The sequence below is a fragment of the Mustela putorius genome, unplaced genomic scaffold (genome assembly GCF_011764305.1).
Source record: "Mustela putorius furo isolate JIRA1106 unplaced genomic scaffold, ASM1176430v1.1 tig00003834_pilon_pilon_pilon, whole genome shotgun sequence".
Classification (NCBI taxonomy): Eukaryota; Metazoa; Chordata; class Mammalia; order Carnivora; family Mustelidae; genus Mustela; species Mustela putorius.
This window is the reverse complement of record NW_025421987.1, coordinates 112,309,061-112,332,374: the sequence shown is the minus strand read 5'-3', so window position 1 is coordinate 112,332,374 and position 23,314 is coordinate 112,309,061. Positions and strand designations below refer to the sequence as shown.

Sequence of the window (23,314 nt, the reverse complement as noted above, 5' to 3'; positions counted from 1 at the left end):
CTCATTTTATGAGGTCAGTGTTACCCTGATACCAAAACCTAACAAGAACACCACAAGAAAATCACAGGCCAATATCCCTGCTGAATATAGATGCAAAACTGCTCAAGAAAATATTAGCAAACCAAATTCAAGAATACATTAAAAAAAAAATCAGACACTATGATCAAATGAGATTTATTCCAAGGATGCAAGGATGATTCAACATCCACAAAACAACATGATACTCCACATTTAAAAAATAAAGAAGAAAAATTATATGATCTTCTAAATAAATGCAGAAAAAGCATTTTCCAAAATTCAATATTCATTTATGAAAAAAACTCTCAACAATGTCAGTATAGATGGAATGTATCTCAACATAATAAAAGCCATATATGACAAACCCACAGCTAACCTCATACTCAACAGTGAAAACCTGAAAGCTTTTCTACAAAGATCAGGAACAAGACAACGATGCTCATTCTGGCCACTTTTATTCAACAGAGTATTAAAAATTCTAGCCAGAGGAATTAGACAAGAAAAAGAAATAAAGAGCATCCAAATTAAAAAGGAAGAAGTAAAAGTGTCACTATTTGCAGATAACATGACCCTAAAGACTCCAATGAAAAACTGTTAGAATAAATGAATTCAGTAAAGTTGCAGGATACAAAACCGATATACAGAAATCTGTTGCATTTCTATACACTAGTAATGAACTATCAGAAAGAGATTTTTTTTAAAGATTTTATTATTTATTTGAAAGACAGAAATCACAAGTAGGCATAGAGGCAGGCAGAGAGAGAGGAAGGGAAGCAGGCCACCCTGAGATCATGACCTGAGCTGAAGGCAGTGGCTTAACCCACTGAGCCACCCAGGCGCCCCAGAAAGAGATTGTTTTTAGCTACCATTTACAATTGCATCAAAAAGAATACCTAAATATAAATTTTACCATGGAGGTAAAAATTCTGTACACTGAAAACTATTAGGCCCCGAAGAAAGAAATGAAAAAGACAAATAAATAGAAAAATATTCCATGCACATGGAATTTATTTATTATTAAATGTTCATACTACCCAAAGCATTCTATAGAGTCAATGTGATCCCTATTAAAATTCCAATGGCATTTTTCACAGAACTAGAACAAATAGTTCTGAAATTTGTATGGAACCACAAAAGACCCCAAATGGCCAAGGCAGACTTGAGAAAGAACACAGCTAGAGATATCATATTCTCTGATTTCAAACTATAGTACAAAACTATAATAATCAAAATAGTATGGTACTGGCACAAAAACAGACACAGAGATCAAGGGAAAAGAAGAAAGAGCCCCAAAGTAAAGCCACACATATACGGTCAATTAACACATTAAAAAGGACCCAAGAGCATTCAATGGGGAAAGGACAGTCTTTTCAATAAATGGTGCTGGCAAAACTGAACAATCACATGCGAAAGAATGAAACTGGGCTACTATCTTACAACATACCTAAAAATTAACCCAAAACGGACTGAACACTTGAATGTAAGATCTGAAACCATAAAACTCCTGGAAGAAAACATAAGCAACAAGCTCTTTGACATTGGTCTTGGCATTAAATTGTTTTCATCTGATTCCAAAAGCAAAGGTAATAAAAACAAAAATAAATAAGTGGGACTATATCAAACTCAAACACTTGTACACAGCAAAGGAAACTATCAACAGGACGAAAAGACCTAGTAAATAGTAGAAAATACTCCCAAATGACAGATCTGATAAGGGGTTAATATACAAAATACTTTTTTTTAAAAAACCTCATATAGTCAATCATTAAAAATAAATAAATAAATAACAGGCTGAGTATACAAATAGACATTTTCCCAAAGAAGACATAAAGATAGCTAACAGACACATGAAGATGGTCAATATCATTAATTATCAGGGAAATGCAAATCGAAACCACAATGAAATATCACCTCATACCTGTTAGAATGCTATTATCAAAAAGACAAGAAGTAACATGCGTTGTAGATGATGTAGAGAAAAGATTGGAAATTGGTACACCATTGCTGGGAATACAAATTAGTGCAGCCACTATGGAAAACAATATGGAAGTTCCTCAAAAAAATAAAAATACAACTATCATATGATCCAGCAATCCCTCCTCTTGGCATTTATTCAAAGAAAACAAAAATACTTACTTGAAATATATATGTACCCCTGTGTTCACTGCAGAATTATTTACAATAGCTAAGGTATGGAAACAAAATAAGTGTCCGCTGATGGATGAATGGATGAAAAAGTTCATACAGTGGACTTGTACCCATAAAAAGAATAAAATTTTACCATTTGTGAAAACAGGGACAGACCTTGAGTTATGTTTAGTTATTACGCGAAGTGAAATACATCAGACAGAGAAAGGCAAATACCTATCATATGATTTCACTTATAAAAGGAATTCAAAAAGCAAAGGAATAAACATAAACAAAGCTTGTAAATATGGAGAACAGACTGGTGGTTATCAAAAGAGAACAGGCTTGGGGGTGGACGCAATGGGTGAAGGGGACCTACGATGGCAACCATGCTTATTGTGATGATCACTCTGTGCAACCATCAAATTATTACGATGTACACCTGACACGAATATAATGTTTATACCAATTTTAAACGAAGTCTAAATATCTTGTTTGAATCCCTACGGTAAGGTACAACATCCATGCCTATGTATTCAACCATTCACACATTGATTCAACAAGTGCATACCTAAAAACAGGGCTTTTCACAAGACCTAGGTGCCTTCCTAAATTCAAGGGGATGAAGATGAAATTACCTAAGAGGCAGAAGGAAACAGAGCTGCACAGAAATACAGTAGGAGTGGTATCTGTAAGGCAGAGAAAGGGACAATTTCTCCTGAGAAGTGATTACCTGAGGAAGCCTTTGAAGATAACACAGAGGAGGGAAGCACCCAGGCTGAGAAAACAGAGGCTGGGTGTGGGTCCACCGGGCTCCCACAGAGCTGACAGTAGGGTGATCACATTATTTCTCATCCAAACTAGGATGCCTCTGAGAGGGAAAGAAGGCACTATTACTAATTTTGTCAGGACAAAAGGTGTAAATCTGGAATGTCCTGGACAAATGAAGACATACAGGTGCTTGGCTCAGTGAAACTGACCATTCAGTACCCTCTGAGCCCTCAGCTGGGGTGCCTGACGCAAGCGCACTGTTGTCCTGAGGCATCAGATTTAGAAAGGCACCAAAGCAAATCATTTTTGAAAGCATCTTTAGAATATGTCTGAGAAATCTCTCTGGGTACATTCTGCAGATTTCAAAAGACACAACTTCCAACATGGGCATGGCAGATGTCCAACTCAAATGGAGCTAAGTGAGTTTGCTCATCTCAGGATAAACTCGAAGTAAGAGAAACTAAAAATCGGAAAAACAAACATATTAGGTAGTGCTTATTGAGCTCTTCTTAAGCACCACACACTGCTCTGTATATTTCAGACACACATCACCTCATTTAATCTTCACCACAAAGCTATGGAGGGGGGGGGGGCTTTCCATTTTAGAGACAATGTAACTAGACACAGACTTAAATATCTTTCCCCAAGGCCACACAGAAAGGAAGAGGGAGAACCAGAGTCTGATTCAAGCACCTAACTCCACACCCTCTATTTTTCTCACCACTCTTCTGCCTCCTGAATAATCCAGACATGCAACATGTGGGCTGAGTGCTGCCCAAGACCCTGGAGTACAGTCCTGCTGAAAGTATTAGCTAGAACATTCTTTACCTAATTACCCCTGTCAGGCGACCAAGCACTGGTGGCCAGCAGTGCCTAGCCACCTGCCCTCCTCTACTACGTGGAACTAGGCAGGTGCCAAGTGTCCTGCCAGCAGCCTGGACCATTCACATAATTGTCATGAAAGCTCAGTGTGATTAATTATATACTTTGAGTACTCTAATGCTATGCAATTATTCTGACACAAGGAAAAAGGGTACTACTGAAACTTCCCGTGGTTCTGACTTGTTTGAGTCACTGCTAACGCTCTTATGCCAAGGACATCCCTCTTGGTCTACCACTCTCAACAGCAGAAAAAAGCCAGTGGGGCAGCTTGCAAACACACAGTGTCTGGTTAACTGGTAGAAATACCTGAATATCCCTTGCACTACAGAATCCCATTAATATAAAATAAAAAGGTAGCTAAACTAATCTAGAGGTCTGGTAGAAGACTAACGACAGCCAAAACTTAGCATGAATAAGAAATAGAGCAACTATTCTTTTTTTTTCCAAGTAGCTGGGCGTGGAGCTCAATCTGTGGGCTCACAACCCTGAGGTTATAACATAAACTAAGATCAAGAGTTGGACACTTAACTGACTGAGCCACCCAGGCACCCTTAGAGCATCTATTCTTGAACCTATATGTATAAAATAAAGTCTGTAGAGAAACTATGAATGTTCACACTTTCTTTTATGTCTGCATTTTAAGCTGTAAATAACATTGCCTTATTTTGCTGAATAATGAGGGATGGGTAACTAAAGTATTTAAAAAGGGAAAAAAGAAGAACAGTCTAGTTTAGCACCCCTTGCAGAGCACACAGAGCTACAAAAGGAACTGAACAGATTCTGGGAGAAAGCTTTCTAAGAAAATATCTTGAGTGACCAGGATCAGTAATTTAAAAACAAACAAACAATTTCCCAACAGTTGTCTATTTGGATTTGGTGAAAACAAAACAAAACAAAACAAAACAAAAACAACCAGAGATCAAACAACTGTTTTGAGGAGAGACTGGAAAACAAGAAAGGAGGCAAGTAATTTTTAGGGTATGAAAATTAATACCCTCTGATCACTCCTGAAAACCAAACTCTGAATTGTGACAAAAGCTCTTTGAGTAGGCTGAGAAAAGCAACCACGCCCCTGGCTTTCTGTAGTTATCTTATGTGGCCTAAAATGCATTAGGACAAAGTGAAGTGGAGAGTTGCTGACTGGGCATTAGAGTTTTCTGACCTAAATAATCCAGGCTGCCTATCTATCCAGACAAACTCACTTTGTGATTCAGTTACTGTTTGTGTAATATTTGTGACATGCCACAAGTTTGCGGGCATGGAGTTGTCACCCCCTCCCCCACCACTTAAAAAAAAAATCTAAAGCCAAATGAAGATATTATTTTAAGACCCAGTTCAAGAAATGGTTATGGAGCGGCTGTTATCCATGCAGAACTGATAAATACAGCCCAGCTTTTGCCTGCAAGGAGTCTAATTCATTTAAACCACAGGCCAATATAATATTCATATGTACATTTTTATTATTTTGTTTAAATATAATTTAACTTTGTTTAAATGGATAATAGATGCAAATGTCTGCTTCTTCCCACCTTGGGGCACTCAGCATCTAGGGATATATGCTGATATAAAGGCAGTAAAAGTGCTTCCCTTACACACCTTGATACTGTGATAGTAACAATAATGGTATTAAGAAAAGTAAGGGCTGCTACCTCGGGCAAGACCAAACCATTATTCCAATGAAGCTGGAGGCTCTGGTCAAGTAGCCATGACAGGGAACTACAGCTGCCCAGCTATATTAGCTCTCCACTTCTTCTGCCCGCAGGAATAGTCTTTGGTTCCCTCCAGTATCCCCTAAGTTTAAAGGGAAAAATTAAATCTGGCATTCCAAACCACCCATGCTACTTTAATGATACAGAAAACTTAAAATGGCCAGAGTAATTTGGGGGGACAGTGGAGTGCCGCCATACTGAAATGAGGTACAAAAACCAGCTCTAGCCCCTTAGACATGTGGTTCACTTCTCTATGGCACTCACAGAATTATGTTAAGCACTTTTCATGTGTTTTGTACACAGTATTTAGTAAATAGAGCCTATTACAATAACTTTTAACTACCAAAATACTGTAACAGCCATAGTTTCTTATTAAAAAAGCACCCAAGATCAATGATTGCCACAGTCTGAGCATGGGAAGAGTGGAAGACTACAGAGGGGCCGGGAGAATTTTTTTGAAGGTGATAGACTGTTCTATATTTGGATTGTGGTGGTGGTTACATGAATGTGTGTGTTTGCCAAATCTCATAGAACTGGACACCAACAAGAGCAAATTTTACTTTATGCAAATTATATCACCTTTTTAAAAGTACCAACCACAGTACTCAAATTAGTTTTAATTCAAATAAACCATCTAAAATAACGGGCATTTTAACTCTATTTATTTCTAAAATTAGAAGGAAATCTAAGGCCTAAAATACTACTTCACATTTTAGATCAAGTCTTTGAATTAAAGGCTTGAACTATTTGTGAGAAATGGATGTTACCTAAATAATTAAGTAAATTAAATGTTTCAAAAGAAAGCGTGGATTGTACCGAATGATGTGATGAAATGAAATATGGAAAGAGAAAATGAAAGTGATGTTTTCATTTACTAGATTACTTAAGATGACAAACATAATGGCTCCTTCCCTCAAAATTTGGTAATGGGCCTTTGTAAATAATCTAAAAAGTGTAACGTGATAAGCTAAGGAAAAGTAAAGAAGGCTGGTGATGAATTTCGTGATTTATTTATCTTCTCAATGTATTTGTAAAAGATTCTATAGGGCTGCTCACTCTGAATTTTTCATCAACACTGTTACCATAACCAAGGAGCTCTTTTGGTACAGATCTGTACATCTATTTTGGCAGAAAGTGTAGTTTTACAACAATTTCTTACTCAACACCATATTTACAAAACAGATGGAGTTCCAAAGAAATCATTTTAAATGAGAAGTATAATTCTGGTCAGCCCACAGTGTATTTCTGCATATGTCCTGCATCTCAGCAATAATCCCCTTTCTGTGCCCACTGCTCATCATATATGGGCTGTTATTTCTCCCTCTGACTTGGGGATCCCCACCTAAGAGGAATGTCAAGATGGTAATGAAAATGGAAGCTAGGAAAGAGGCATAGCTCAAAAGCCTGACATTTCAACTAAAGCAACCCCGTCAATATTTGGCTAGCAATTCCCTGCCATGCCCTCAAGCCCCCAATTACCATCTTGCTTACTCATCTACTGTCTCCTCTATCTTTTCATCACCTGACTGAATTCATCCCTTTAACTGGAAAAGAACATAGAGAAACCAGGGAAAGGTGTCATTAGTGTTTCTTCACATGAGCTTCTGCTAAGTGGTTTTTTTTTTTTTACTATTTTTTTTAACAAAAGTGAAATAATTTCTGCCATTCATGTGATAAAATGTACACTTTCATTGCTTTCTGAAATTTGACATTAAAGATCTCTTTATTCTATCAGAATATTGTCTTCATACTATTATGTCTGTAGAAAATAACCCATCAAGTTTCTAAAATCTTGATCTTTCAAGGCACCAATGTAAAGGGAAATATACCAAGTTAGTTACCTACTTAAATATAGCATACCCCTTTCTATAACCCAGGCTTGATCAACTATCAACACTATTTCCATAGTTTCAAAGGGTGTTTAAGAAAATGCACATTGACACAAAGGAAAGAAAAAGGAGTAAATCAAGTCAGTTTAGGAAGTATAAGAAAATGAACAAGATATGAGACTTGTAAATACCAAACCACCAATTTTAGAAATTAACAGAACTTAGAGAAAACAGGTACTTCCTTATCATGCCTCCATTCATTCAGGAAGCAATCTATTGAGCCCCCACTATGTTCCTAGCAATGTGTATCCAGGGATACCCTGGACAACAGCCTGAACAAGAAACCACCTGCCTTCATTAGAAAAAAGAAAAATGACAAAAATACCTTTCAAGGTTTCAAAATTCAAAAACCAGTGATTGTTGAATAATTAATGCTTTCCCCATGTGCTCCTAGAATCTTCAATGAAGAAATGAAATTCACCAACAAGGTCTCAATTCCACATATCAGAAATACTGGCAAATCATCCCTCTTTCCATTCTGAATATAAAATTAAAGCAGCTGTTTTAATTAAATAAGTTACACTATGGATCCCACTATGAACACCAATAAAGCTTGATTTAAAAAAAAAAAAAAGTGCAAAAACAGTCCCTCCATAAAATTGGGGAATAAAATTAGGTAGGCTGGTATCTTCCTAAAATTCTACCTAAAATCTACCTAAAAAAAAATCTACCTAAAAAAATCCTACCTAAAATTAGGTAGGCTGGTATCTTCTCTGTAATTTTCACCTCAAATTTCATTAACACCACAATGCGATATCACTACAAGTATCTGGTAGCCAATAAAAAAAGACATGACACATAACTCTGTTAACAGGATTGATTATCACACAGAGCTGAAACAACTTCCATGGAAACATAAGCTACAAAGTAAAAGAAAATATAAGTCACCTTTTAAAAGCCAGGTAAGCAGCAAAAATAGGTTATTTTCCTTAAACTCTCAACACCTACTGCAGGTAGTTAATACACTTGATCTTTAAGCCCTTCACTTGTGCCCTTGCCCAGACATAAACTGTACAAACAGATGACAAAGCGAAAAGCAGTTTCACAACTGCCTGTTACAGAGAGTAGGAAGGTGGTATATTTCACTAGATTACTGCAGAAGCTGATAACACCATGAGACACTACAGAGTATTTAGAAGATTTCTCAAGGTCCAATTAAATTTCAAATACCCCCAGGGCCAATTCTCTTTACTGTGGCCTGTTTTGCCCTCTCCCCCACGGGTTATCAGCCACAGGAAGGGTGGGTGCAGACCTGTCAACGTGCTTTGCTGCTCACTGTCTTGGTAACCTCTTTATTTTCAGAAAGCAATGTTTTCATATTTGCTCTGAACTTAAGCAGAATGAGCTACTCTTGCCTAAGGCTCTGCTTTTCTTAGCTCATCAACTGTTTTTTTGTTTTGTTTTGTTTTTTACTTCGTATCACGAGAAATATTTTTACATTAAAAAATGTAGTATTAGAATGAAACCAGCACAAACTCAAAAGAGTTCCTAATACTACTTCTTGAGTTTAAAATGCACAAAACAATTGCTGACTTTCTTCTGCTAAGTAACACTATGCAAAAGATATCAAAACCCGCAAACTGCTCAAAAGAACTTCCACAGAACTGGAGGCCTGCCTACTGCAGCAAGGAAAAGATTGAATTGTGCAGAACTGTAATGTCTCAGTGCTTTTGAGCCTAAGAAAGCGGAAATCTTCACTTATGTTCAGAAACCTACTCCATTCCCCTGCGTGACTGAGTGACCAGGGATTTTGTACCCTCCAAGTATAACCATTTTGCTAGAGGCAACTAGATACAGATGAGAAGAAACCTATTGAATAAGCTCTGTTCACCACCTGGGATTTTCAAGAAAATGTTTTCACAAAACCAGTGTCTTTAACATACAATAGACACCTTACAGGGAGTCTGTTACCAGCCAAGGCTACCACAGAAAAGCACGTCCTGCCCAACCAGGTACAGGCCATAATTCCAGGCCAGTCCTGAGAGAGATGACAGCCTCAAGTTCAACTGGGAATGTCTGAGCACAGCTCCCCCTGCACTAATTAGGGATCACCTCTCCATTCTTTCCAAATGCCATTTGCATCCAATGCCTGCTCCAGCACCCCAAGCACCCATGCACCGGTGGTTCCCCTTAGCAGGAGACTCCTCTTACAATCCTCCTCCTTCCACCACCACTTCCCTCTTGGGAACTGACCCCAGGGGCGACTGGGGGTGGGCGATGATAGCCCTTCTCTCACCTACCTTAATGATGCTGCTCCGGCGGGGCAGGCCGCCCGGTTTGCTTTCCCGGGGGAGGGGGCAGGCGGTCGGAGCGGGGATCGGGGCGAGCGCAGCGCCCCGGGGTCCCCTGGCGGGGCTGGCTCGGGCTTCGTCCCCGGACACGCCGAGGCTGCAGTCTCCGTTGGAAACCCCGCCGCTGTCATAGCGCGCCCGCCCGTGGCCGAGGCGACCTCCCCCGCCGCCGCCGCCGCCGCCTTCCCCGGCTCCAGCTTTCAGGGCGCCCTTGGAGCCGAGGGCCGGGCCCGGGGAAGTGGGCAGGGCCCCGCCGGCGGCGCCCCCCCGGCCGCACTCCGCCATGGGCGCCCCACGACCCGCCAGCACAAAGCCGCGTCCCCGCGTCCCCGCGTCCCCGCCGCCGCCTCGGGCCGCCGCGCGCGGCCCCTCCTCCTCTCCTCCTCCCGCCGCCGCCTCCTCGGCCGCTTGCTCCTTCCGCTTTTTTTTTTTTTTTTTTTTTTTTTAATTTAGATGTGATGTTTGTTTCAAGCTCGCGTCGCACACGGTTCAAGTCGTGGCGGCAGAATTATCGCAAAATTCCTGCGGGGAAGAGAAAGAGACACAAGTCAGCTCCGGCGGCGGCGGCGGCGGCGGCGGCGGCGGGGCCGGGGCTCCCTGTACCTGGGAAAGGAAAACACGCCCCGGCACACGCGCCGCCGCGGGCGCCAAAAATAACCCGCGCGGGCCGGGCGCCCACCAGGCCACGGGGCACCCACCCCGAGGTAACGCGGCGGCTGCCTCAGGGCCTCGGGGCGCTCTCCCCGGAGACTCAGGGCACCCCTCCCCCGCGGGGATCGGAGCGCCCATCACGCGGGAACCCGGCGCCCGGCCCCGGGCGGGGGTGCCCACCTCGGGCTCAGGGAGAAGGGAAGCGGCGGACGGCCGCCGCTCTCTGGCCTCGCCGAGGCGCCTCCCGAGGCTCTCGCGGCCCTGGCGGGCGGGGTGGTGAAGCCGGGTCTCTCCGGACCCCAACTCCCCAGGGCCCGTCGCATGCCGAGCCCCGCCACGTCCCCCCCAAAGTCGCCCTGCGGCCTGCCGCACCGAGAGGAAGCGCACAGCGGGCAGGGGCGGCCAGGCTGAGAGTGGCGGCGCGGCCCCGGGCAGCGCCTGAAGGGGGCAGCCCAGAACCCCCGGCCCCTGCCCGCGGCTGTCTCCTCCCGGCTCCGCGCTGCCCACTGTAGGCCGCGGGGACCCTCCCCAGCCGCCCCCGACCCACCGCGAGCCTCCCGGGCTCCCACCCGAGGTCGCCGCCGTCGTGGCTGCTCCCGCCGAAGCCGGGTCACGGGGCCGCGGGAACGTCGCTGCCAGCGAGCGGACAACCAGCAGCGGCCGCGGGTCCTGGATACCCCAGTTACCCTAAAGCTGCGACAACTGCCAATCACCCGCCCGGCGCCGGAGGGGCAACGACCGAGCAGGCCGCGGGGCCCGGAGCGGAGATCTGGGGCTCGGGGGCTCGGCCCCTGCGCCTTCCTGCCTGCCCCCAGCCCGCGCGCGGGACCCGTTCGCCTCCCACCCAGCTCGGGAAAAGGCCCTCCGGACGTTCCTCTCTGGGCTTCCCCACTGGGTCAGACCTATTTCACATACAGAAACCAATTCCGTTCCCCGGGCTCCTAAGCTGTGATTTGATTCAACTGGTTGCAAGGATGCTGGAACTCCGGCGGGGCGCGGTGGGGGGAGGGGGTTGGGTGAGGAGGGCGGCGAGAGGTGAAGAGTAGAGGACCTCAGCTGAGCCTGTTCTGTACCCTCCGAATCAATCGCCCTACAGGGATTTATCACCGTCGTGCCTCCCTCCCAGTGTCCTTCCTGATCCCGCCGCCAGGGACGCGGGCTCATGTAGCCCTTTGCGGGTCTCAGCTTTAGGTCAGACTTATCTTTGGGGACAGGATCCTACTAGGATCACAACAGCCAGTCCCGCTTCTCTCGGTCCTTTTTTCTTCTTCCCCTCCCCTAATGCTTCAGGTAGAGAGACCTGCCAAAAAAATCAACCTGATCTTGCCGCTCCCCAGCACAAACATCTCCCCAGAATCTCCACCCCCCCCCCACCCAGCTAGATGGGCTGCCAACTCCTCCCGGGGTCCCCAGGCCCCACCCAGGCTGGCCCCTCCCACCTCCCCATCCAAGGTTCCCTGCCTTTAGCCTCCAGCACTTCTTCAGGACCCCAGTTCTTGTCCAACTAGTGTGTTTCCTTTTCTGAGAATGCGCTTCCCGAAGGGAGCAAAGGATAGTCTGCTGGGGGGGTGAACTTAAAGACTTTGCTTTCATAAGCATAATGTTGTAGCAAACTGCCAAGTAGCCTCTGAGGAAACGGACTTTACATACATATACATACCCACCCTTGCCTCTGAAGCAACTTCAAATACCATCATGTTATTCTTGGGGGCGTTTTAATTCTTCTGATCTTCTGGATTCATGTTTTTGTAACCCATCAGGAAAGCTTTTATTCATCTCCAGCCAATCTGGGCCTACACACTAACAGAAATATTTTCACATTGATGGACCACAATGTTTTAATATTTTATTCAGTCCCATCCTCTTCTCTTTTTTTCTAGATTTTGTTCAAAAAAAAATTTTCTGTCATGCTAGTTTTGCAAAAAAATATTATTCAAATAATTCAAATCAGGCTCTTAATCTGCTTTCTATCGGATTTATAGTCATAGTAGCCAGTGAATGAATATGCTGAGGGGGAGGAAAGGAAAACTCCTGCGCCTTTATTCTTCACATTCTCTCATTTTGATGCTTTGAGTAATTGCCTGAAGGTCTTGCTGCCCTTTCCTGCATTTACCAATCACTAGCAACATGCTCTGAGCGTCCTATATCTTGCAGCTCATACCATGAGTTTCCCCCGGTGAGCGGGGGGACAAATACAGATTTAAACCTCCAGGATTTTTTTTTTTTTATAAAACCACCATCTAATTCTCCTAATGCTCTCCAAAATGAGCACCTATCTGTCTCACTCTGGACTCCCAGCAGGTCAAACCAGGGAGACTTCGTTAAAATAGACTTGGCATTTAAATTAAAACGTTTCCCAAAGCATCTTGGCAGACCTGTAACTAGAGATGCCAGAAGCCCAAGGCCTGTGCCAGGTTCCTTTTTATCCCCCTAAGTGCTTGTCTCCCACAAGCTGCTGGTCACACGCCTGCTGATGTTATAGCTGTACTTCTGCATCACACCAACAGTCAGACTATTGGTACCATTTCTCCTATATGGTGATGGGAAGGAGCAACTGGCTGCACCGCTCCCAACAGGCTTTTTAATAGCTAAACTCAGATTTTTTTTTTTCACTAAAAACAGCAAAGTAAGCAATTGTTTCTTCTCCTTCCTGCTTATCTCTCTGCAGTTATCAAGTGATTGCTTTCCATTTCTCCTGTTCCATGAGCAGTGTTATTAAAGAAATTATGAACATTTTGCCAAAATCTTGCGGAAGTGTTTTCATTGCATTGTAAAATTCATAGAAGTTAGAGTTAGAAATAAGAGCCAAAATATCATAGTCATTCATCAGCAAATTCTCTCTAATGCTTTCTTCAGAGAAATGTTCAGAGCGGGGAAAGAAGAGATAGGCAAGACACAAATAAAATGCTCATTCTGGATAACTCCCTGGTGCTCATTCCAATGAGCACCATATCAATATATACTTGGTTAGATGTTCATGAGTCATTTGCCTGTAACGTTAAAAGTCAATAAATACCTTTAAACACTCATTATCCGGTTACACAATACATTGATTTACAAAGCAATACATAGCTTGATTTAAGTTTTCTTCATATTTCAGTCCATCTCAGCTTTTAATCATCATTGTCACCCTTACCAAACTGTCTTCTGCTTGTTTGTCTCTTTAATTTGATGGCTAGAACATAAGCTGTTCAGGCTCCCTGGTCCATAATAACCTTCCTTCAGCCTCCCAAAATAACACTGACGCTGTTTACTGACTTCTTGCCGTCATTTATACCCTTGTAGGTTATGAATTCATATCTAGTTTCCAGTTCGCAGGCTCTAACGTTACAACGCTCTAAATTTTTCTGACTCACTGAGCACTTGGCCTTCAGATTATTTTTTCCCCTCAATGTATTATAACAATTTTCATTTCCCAAATCTCAATCTCATTTATTTTTGCATTTCGCCAAAGACACAGTTCAACTTTTAAGCCTTCATATTCGACTGCTCTCTGTATGCTTAATATGAAAGCTTAAGTAGAGCAGAAAGTAGAAGAGCAAAATGCTTTAAGGAAATACCAGATTATATCAACATACCAGTCCACACTGACTACCCATTTGCCTCCTGAGTTAATCCAAGACGTTGATTTTAATCTAGTGTGCTCCTAAGGCTTGGATTATGTTTATTTTATCATGATCCTGAATGAAAGATATGTAGCAGCTGCCGTTCTTCCTAAGCCCCAAAGAGGAAAGTTAGACCTGCCAAAAGCTTTCATTTTCATACTCTTCTTCTCCTCTGACACTAAAGATCCTTCACCCATTTTCCTTGGCTCCACCTTTTACAAGTAGATATGGCTGCCAAGAAGCTGGGCACTCGGGGAATTACACCGACACATTCCCGCCTGTGAGGAACAATTCATTAAATCTTCCTCAGTAGCTATTGAGCTAGGCAGCACTTTGAGGGAATCCGTTAATTATTGAGAATTTGATAAGATTATCCCATCAACAAAAGTAACAATATTATTTGCTCTAAAAATTGCCATTGCTGGGGTAACTGTGTGGCTCAGATGGCTAAGCGTCTGCCTTTGGCTTGGGTCATGGTCCCAGGGTCCTGGGATTAAGCCCCACATCGGGCTCCCTGCTCAGTGGGGAGCCTGCTTCTCCCTCTCACTCTACTGTTCTCCTCCTTGTGCTCTCTCAGTCTCTCTGTCAAGTAAATAAATAAAATCTTAAAAAATAAAAATAAAAATAGGAGCGCCTGGGTGGCTCAGTGGCTTAAAGCCTCTGCCTTCGGCTCAGATCATGATCCCGCATCAGGCTCTCTGCTCAGCGGGGAGCCTGCTTCCCCTCCTCTCTCTCTGCCTGCCTCTCTGCCTACTTGTGATCTCTGTCAAGTAAATAATAAAATGTTTAAAAAATAAAATAAAGTAAAGTAAAACTTACCATTGCTCCTCGTGCTACTTTTGTAAGCTTACATGTCTTTGAATGTATTTCTATTCTTATTCTCTTACAGGACTCACTGCAAACTGAAATGCCCATAAGAAGCCAGGTGGATAATGTAATGAGTAAAGCTGGAAGGATGTGTTTCATAATAACATCGTAATTTATAGTTTTGCAGCAGTGACATGTTTGCATATCGAGAACAGAGGAATACTCTTTCTGATTCATCTTTGTTTTTTTAGTCTTAAAAGACCCTTGGATATAAAAAATATTTCTCTTTCCTCCTAACTCTAAGGAAGATAGTGTGAGCTTAATGATAAATAACACCAGCCAGGTGTGGGGCAGCGATATGGAGTGATAGGGACTCAGATAACCTGGTAAGTAATCTTACTGTTGCCACAAGGGAATCCTGGCCCAATGCTGCCAGGATAATCTTATTTTTTCGGAGAAGCCAAAAATCTGGAATATAAAATTAGCTATTATGTTAGTTCATTCTCTTAAGAGAAGGACACCCACGAAGTGAAGTCTCCCTGTATTGTTCTTTATAAGTCTAAAGAAAGGCCTATTTTTTCCTATCCCACCTCCTAACAGCATGATGAGCAAAGTGTTTTTTGGGGTCTTGTCAAAACGATTTCCAAGGATAGCTTTATTTTAATGAGCTTAAGAAATCTGATGACCATATCATTTTCAGCATCCCAGTATGTGATGTATGGCTTCCAACTTACTCCCCTTCATCTACCCATGCCCATCTCCCCATCCCAGAACTATTCCATCTCTGAACTCTAAAACTCAGAAACCCATTGTCCAGCCAAAAACTCTGCCCTTCCAGCAGTCCCTTTCCTTTATTTCCCCGCCTGCCAGCCTTAGCAAAACATGGGCTTCCTCCACCCCTCCCGCTCTCTTGGTCCATTAGTCTATGTTTTCATTCCTTTCCTTGGGCCTCAGGTCCAAGACTTTCAACCACATTCGCATCAGCATTCTAGGTCCTTCACTTCTGTGTCCTTCTACTCTGCCCATCTTGAATCTACAGCTTTGCATACATCCAACCATACAACCAAGGCTGCCACTCTGTGAGAGAGAAAAAAAAATTCCTATGGCCATGTTGACTGAATGAGTGATAATTTATGTGTTCAGTGGGACCTTTGGTGTTCCAAGGCACTATTTTACCCTTTCCTAATTGGCTCCAATTTCCATTCTCCAAACTCTTCCAGTTGGCCCACTGTCTCCCACACCATCTGAGCCATAGTCCTAGAATTCTACTTCACACACACAATAAAATACATTAAAAAAATAGGTTGCTTTAACTTCCCCTCCATGCTATTTAACCTTACCTCACCCATCGCCCTTGATCTTAAGCTAACCCTAAATCAAAAACCATGTATGGGGACGCCTGGGCGGCTCAGTTGGTTAAGCGGCTGCCTTCGGCTCAGGTCATGATCCCAGCGTCCTGGGATTGAGTCCCACATCGGGCTCCTTGCTCGGCAGGGAGTCTGCTTCTCCCTCTGCCTCTGCCTGCCACTGTGTCTGCCTGTGCTTGCTCGCTCTCTCTCCCTCTATCACTGACAAATAAATAAATAAATAATCTTAAAAAAAAAAAAAACATGTATGACTGTCTTCTTCAATCATTGGACTCTTCCATTCTGATGCGTCTTTTTCTCTGGGGACCAAAGGGTTTCACAACTTTTTTTGGCTGAAAGGACAGTGAGGTCTTCAACCTCAAAGTCAATCATACAAGGACAAGAATCAAGGGTTTGAAAGGAAGCCTAAATCAAAGAGAGAAGAAACTTCCTCTTCCTGGGCCACCTTCTCCTTGTTGGCCTGGTGTGTCTTCATAGGAGCTCCAGGGAAGTTAGGAGGAAAATAAGGCCTCCAAGAGCCAGGAGAAGACTGCCTTCATCAGAAACTCCATAAGGCTGGGCCTGTGGACTCTCCAGATAGGAACATCATGTGGCCAGTTTCAAGTTGCTCTTTGTGGTATAATTCCCCCATGCTGTAAGCAGGGAGAGGTTAAGTATTAAAGCTCCTCTCCATTGTACTATCTCTCTACTTCCCTTTTATATAAATATATTCTAGATATAATTTCCTAGTAATTTTTCAGTTACCAGTCTATTGTAACTGATTTCCTTCCTCTTCTACTGAAACTGCCCTCCCAGAGGTCATGGTTGACATCCTAATTAACCAACCCAATGGCTACCTTTTAATCTTTATCTTTTTTGCCCTTCGTGGAACATTTGATGTTGTTAACTCTCCTTATATCATTGAAACTCTCTTTCCCTGCTGAGATTTTTTTGCCTGGTTGTGCCACAGGAATCGCAAACTCAACATGCCTTAGTCTTTACTCCAAACCTCTATTCTCCTGTACTCCATATTTCTTTTTGTGGTACTCTACCCACAGAGTAGCATTATGAAGAACTCAACATCAGCCTCAACTCCCAGTGCCCCTTGTTCCAGTTAACTCTTAAGGCACAGTTAACCATATAAATCAACCTAGAAATGGATCTATGTTGTCCTATTCCCACCAGAGTGACCTAGTTTACTGTCTCACTACACATGGCTTGGACTATTGCAGAAGCCTCCTAACCCTGGCTGACTCTAGACCCCCTTCCTTGCCACCCCCCCACCCAGCTTCAATCTATTTCTCAAACCACAATCAAAATTTCCCTGTCTGGATCACCTGTCAACCTAAAAGTCTCCGACAGTTCCACTTCAAGACAAACATCATTCTCCTTAGCCAACACACATGGCCCATCATAGCCAGGTCCCTAGATTCCTCTCTAGCCTCATCTCTACATTCTCATCCTCTATATGTTTGCTAGGTTTAGAATTCCTGTTTCCCTCTCTCCAATGGAAGAACTTAAAGGCATCCTTTAAGAAAGCACAAATGTTTCTTCCATTGATAAAATGTTCCTGACTCCAGAAGACATAATGACTTACTCCTCAAGGCTCTTAAAGCACTTAGTATATCCCTCTACTACAGGCCTCATTATACTACACTGTAATTATTTATGAGTCTTTTCCCCATGAGTTTGAGCTCAACAGAGCACAACTTAGAAGGCTTTTCTCCATGCTAACTGAGCTTATCAGAGTTTGACAGTACATAAGGTTCACCTTCCAACTCTGTACCAGCCTAGGACTTGACATGTAACAGATCCTCAGTAAATTTGGTTTCAATAAGCCTTTATAAAAATCCTCATAGGTTTATAAAATCTTTTTTTTATTTCATAAGGCCTTTTCCTTTGGATATGCTGAGTATGTTTTAGTCTCTGCCTTCCAATTTTTATCCTTATCTTTTCTAATTATCTGATTCCAATAAATCCCTTCATGTAGCTAACATCTGTTAAACATATACGTACACTATGAAGAACTATATTTAATGCTATGGGGGGAAGGTGACTAGGAGTTTGGGGGTAGGAGAGAGTTTTAGTTTCCATTGTGCACACATTACAGTCTCAGTTTTAAAAGTACTTAAAAATAATAAATTAAAGGAGCAGTCCCAGCTCTGTCACGGTTCAGTAAAAAGTCTGACCCAGCTCTGAGAGGTAGGATGTAGCAAAACCTGACCGGATCAAAAACATTACCCCTCCAGCCTGGCACGTTGCCCAACTCCCTTCTAAATTAGTTAGAAATTCCCATCGCTAACTGTACACAACAGAGGAGAGGACAAAATCTCCAGAAGCCTGCTGTTAGGATGTACAAATTACCTGGCAAAAGAAAGCTTCCCTAGACATCTCTCACTTATGCACATTAACAAAAAATTAGCCAAATGTCACCTTGTCCTTTCTAGCATACACATATGGAGGCCACATGAGAGAGAAAAGACAGGTTATTCTCCTTACCCGGAAGATGGAGGACCAGACTCAGAATACTAGCCACTCTCATCCCCACCACCAAAAAAACAAAACAAAGGAAACAAAACAAACAAAAACCATAGATAGGGAGCATGGGGCAAGTGAAGAGAGTACTGTGCTGTAGTTTTTATAATGGGGTTCCAGGCCTGCCCTTTACAACGTAACTCCTAAGAGAGGACTTGGGGACAGACGGAGCAAGACTTGAGTGAACATGGGCCTTGCAGGAAGGGATGGAACTGGCTTGGGGTCAGAAGGTCATTCTGGGGAAGCCAGCCAGCACAAACCAAGACACATCCAAGTTCCTCTGCTTGTCACCAGTTCCTGTGCAACCACTTCTTGCGTTATTAAACCATAGTTAAGACACAATGTGGAGGGAGCCTTAAATGATCTTCTAAAATCATTGTGATCATATAAACAGAGGATCTTGAGCTCAACTGGGACTAGCACAGGAACACGAGGAAGTGAATAAGCTATGGCCACAAGGATTTTAGGTTCTATGGAGAGGAAACCGTCCTTGTGCAAGCCATTGGACCCTGGTATGCGTTGGGGGTGGGGGTAGGCTTGGAATTTCCTTTCCACAAGAACCTTAAGCATAGGGTAGGCAATTATCCACCAGGATGGTCTGGGCTGCCCCAGCCTGAAGGCAAAAGGTCATAATGAATGACTTCTTTGACCTGATGATTCTGGGTGTTTAACCACAGAGCTTTTTAAAAGTCGAATTAGATGCTGGAGTTTTTGTTTGTTTGGTTGGTTGGTTTTTGTTTTTGTTTTTGTTTTCAGTTCTCCGTAGTCTTCATTTTAGTGGAATTACACTTTGGTGTGCTGTAATGAAATGTTTCAGCTCTCTTCCAATCCCGTGTATTTCTCACCGGAGTGTCCCATTCCCTCTCATTTGCTGTCTTGAAATTGAATACCTTTGTAATCTTACATTCCCATACTATGAGTTTAAGTGTTTCACATAATTGGTCCATTTTCAAACCTTTTAAATCAGGTTCCCTGGTTTCTCTTTACCACTGAACCCAAGATCCCAGGACACTCTCTTCTGGGTAGATTCTCTGCTTGGTGAATTTTAAACGGCCCTTTTCCTAACATGGCAACTAACTTCTTTGATGCTGAGGGCATGCTGTATTTGTAACAGTTAGGGGCAATTAAAGTGTCTAGTAGAGTACAATGTTAATGGGACTAATTTTCAATGCGAGTAATTTTAAATCACCCTCAATCTCCAGTTTTGATAATGGGTAACTTGTGTTTTAGACTCTGTGTTGCATCTAAAATAAAATTTCTTATCACGATATTTTCCAGTGTCAAACTCAGCCTATTGCCTCCATAAACACTTCACACACTGAACCATTTCTGTGTTCTCCAATCCATCCGTCTCCCTACAAAGATTGTATTAGTCGACACTGACATTTCAGCCATAAAAATGATCACAACCATCTCTGCTCTGCCTTCTCTTTTCCTTTTAAACACACAGCTTAAATCTTAAGTCTTTCATAAGCCCTTTTCTCTACAGTGGTGTGTAAACACTTTATTCCAATAATCTATTGTTCTCACTCTTACTCGTAGGGAAATTTAAACCTTCTGTTTAATGTGGGATGTTCGGAAGCAGCCTGGCTATGTGACTCAGTGCCCAGACCTGAGATGCTCTGGCTAGGAGCTCCTATCAGAACCCTTGCCATTTGGTCACTACTTGACACAAGATAATCCTTTAAACCTTGGGGATTTCATTTTTCTCCAAGGTCACCTAGGGATAAACATGCTGACCTACCTTTTGACTTGTTTCCTGGGATGGGTACAGACCAATGTGTCTGCACACTGTGTATAGATGCTAAGAAAGGCTTAAATGCTGATTGGAAAGGTAGAAATCTGAGCTCACGAATAATTTCCCCAAAAGGTCAGTTAGACCCACAAGATTTCTCTGGCACACCCAGCAATTCTCAGTCTCATCTGTACTTAATGTACTTCCCTTCTCACTGGTCCCCATAAAGGTGAGTTTGGGGTATAACAAATTTTTCACAGTAAAAATCTCCATGCTCCCAAACTCCAGAGCCCCAGTCAGCGGCTCCCTTATTTTTAAGAGAATGTCTGCTCAATCACAGAATATGGATATTTGTTGGAACATAATCGAACGCATCCCTTTATAGTGTTATCGACTACTGATTCTTGTACAGAATGTCGACTTTGAGGATTGTATGACTGCCCATTAACTCACCCATCAGCACACAGTGTGTTATACACACATTTTAGTTTCTCTAAGTGCATCTCACAAGCTAATAATTCTGAAGAGAAAGAAACATAAAACAATAAGAGGACAGAAATTGTGTCATTGTGATCGGACCAAGAAGAAAAGAGGGAGGCCACCCAGCAACTAGGGACTGTAGCGGGGAAAATCATTCATCAATCCAGAAGGGTGGGTGAGTAATGGGGCTCATGGGCTGGAAGAAGAATTATTCCAATGTATCAAAATGAAAGAAAGCATTAGTAGAATTAGTGTTCCTTGTGCAGCTGGCTCAGGAGCCCTCCTTGCTTCTGGCGTGAGTGGAGTAGGGGACAGGAACCAAGGATTTATCAGTTAATTGCCCTGGGCAAGTCCATATCATTTCAGGCTCAGGGCGGGGCATGCGGGCATCTTGGGAAGAGAGGGACATCTGAGAAGTAGTTTCACTTCCTATCTAGCCCTGTCTAGAGTCAGGCTTTATGATTTTATTTCATCAAGACCGTCTCCAGGATGTGGAGGTGAGATTTCTGTGAGTGTAGTTTCAGCCTGCAACAGCAGTTACCCATCCCCCCCCCAAAAAAAGAAAAACAGAGCTCAATTTGAGGAATGAGAGGAGTGAGATAAAGGAAATCAGGATCCAAAGGTGAAAGAGAGCCTGCTCATCTCCATCTGAGTCAATCACCTCCTTTTCATGAGTGAGAAGGAAGGAGGAATGTCATTGTGAGACCAGATGAAGCTACAGAGGCACATCCAAAGTTAAGTAACATGCCCAGGGACAAGTATGGCTCCAAAGTCCATTAACTTAACCTTCATGCAATTTTGAGGGGTGGAGAAGAGCCAGAATCCCCTCTTTGAAAGTCCAGCCCAAGAGGAATGAAGCTCCCCATAGTAGCTATGGGGAGACATTTATATGTCTATTATTTTCAGCAGATTGAGACTTGGTTAGTCATCCTGGCTGGCTATTCCCTTTCCAGGTGCACACAGATCTGGACAACTCCCTCTACGTTCCCTCCCAGTGTTACCACACAAAGACGACCTCAGAGCATTGAACCAGTGTGGTCATCTCAGTGTAGCCTTGAGGACTGAGCATGCAGCCCAGTGGAGAATCAGTGAGAATTTATCATGCCGTTTCCACCCTTTAGAGGCCTTTTTCTGACTCATTTCACGTATCCCTCACAGAGACTCTGCTATGTAGCTACACTTATTGTCTCCATTTTACAGATGGTAGAACTGAGAAGGCTCAGAAAGGTGAAGGGACTTGCTTAAGTCCAGACCACAGGTGAGAGAGAGGCCAACCTCAAATTCAAAGCTTCAGGGATGCTCCAGTGGGTTTTAACCTCATTCTGCTGTGTGACAGCTCTGTTTCCCAGGAGGCATCCAGCGACTGCCTTCACTCCTCAAGAGGAGGTCTGTGTTTGAAGAAAAGTGAGTTTTGTGCCTCCAGGATGATGAAAGTGTGTGGTCAAGGCAGAGGAGAATGGTAGGGGGAAAAAGTCAGGCCTAAAATGCTAAGTGCAAGAGATCAGGCCCCATCCTCCTTGTGTTAAGAGGCTAGGGAAGAGGAGGACTCTTGGGTTGTGTGGGAGGGAGGGAGATGAGGGGCAGAGCTTGCCTGTGTTCCCACTGCTGCTCCAGCCAAAAGCCCTGTGGGGCCTGAGCTGAGTCTCCTCTGTGGGATGCCCGACCACAAGCTCTTCTGGAAGTAATAAAAGAACCCTTGATATTAAGTGAAGGAGACTTGAGGAGAGAACTCTCAGCAGTGACTTCACCCGGGGCAGGGCGAGGGGAAGAGCTAACCAGAGGACTTTGCTGCTGAAGCTGCCTGGCTCCAAGAGGATCTCATTTAGATGATGGAATGGCTTATCTAGAAAATCCAACAAATCATCCCCAATCACCTCGTGATTTTAAAAATGAGTTCAGCAAAGTCACAGAATATAAGGAACAAGCAAGACCAGTGACATAATTTGCCACATCCCATTGCAAAATGAAAACTCAGTGCCTTTTGTTCAGAAATTTTTAAAAATTTAAGGCTGTGACAGCAAGCATTAGATCAAATACAGGGTCCCTCTAAGAGCAGGACCCTGTGCTAGTGCATGGGCTGCAATGCCCCTGAAGCCAGTCCTTGATCAAAACATAGATAGGAGGAGCTGGCCAAGTGCAAGGAGAAATCCACAGAAATATAACTGTAGAGCTCAGGACTAAAGGAGTATGGCAGGGTCTATGGACAAACAGAAGAGAAACAATACAGTTTAAAAATATAAGGAATAAAGGAGAGCTAACAGACATATGGAAAATATTGGAACATAGGGCAAAGTATTATAAAGATTCTTTCTAATTGTACAAATTAGTTATACACTGGGACAGAAAAATGCACTTAGTTAATACAAAAAACAATAGCATGAAATCTATGAAACCATTCTCACACCACAACATAACAATACAATTATAATTAATAGGAAAAACAGAATTCTACAGAAACAAATGACATG

At 43.0% G+C, this 23,314-nt stretch overlaps 1 protein-coding gene across 2 annotated transcripts in view; it reads right to left on the bottom strand.

The window, feature by feature from the left end:
• PLCL2 (phospholipase C like 2) overlaps positions 1 to 10,062 on the bottom strand; it is a 190,845-nt gene extending 180,783 nt beyond the window's left edge. Inside the window, exon 1 of one of the 2 annotated variants that reach the window (XR_006609244.1) lies at positions 9,637 to 10,062. Coding sequence is in view for 1 of the 2 variants with exons in the window: in XM_004773534.3 (XP_004773591.2) it covers positions 9,637 to 9,972 (336 nt within the window). In the remaining variant the exon portion in view is untranslated. The remainder of the gene's footprint in view (positions 1 to 9,636) is intronic. The other variant, XM_004773534.3, reaches the window with a different exon arrangement.
• Positions 10,063 to 23,314: the final 13,252 nt, after the last annotated feature.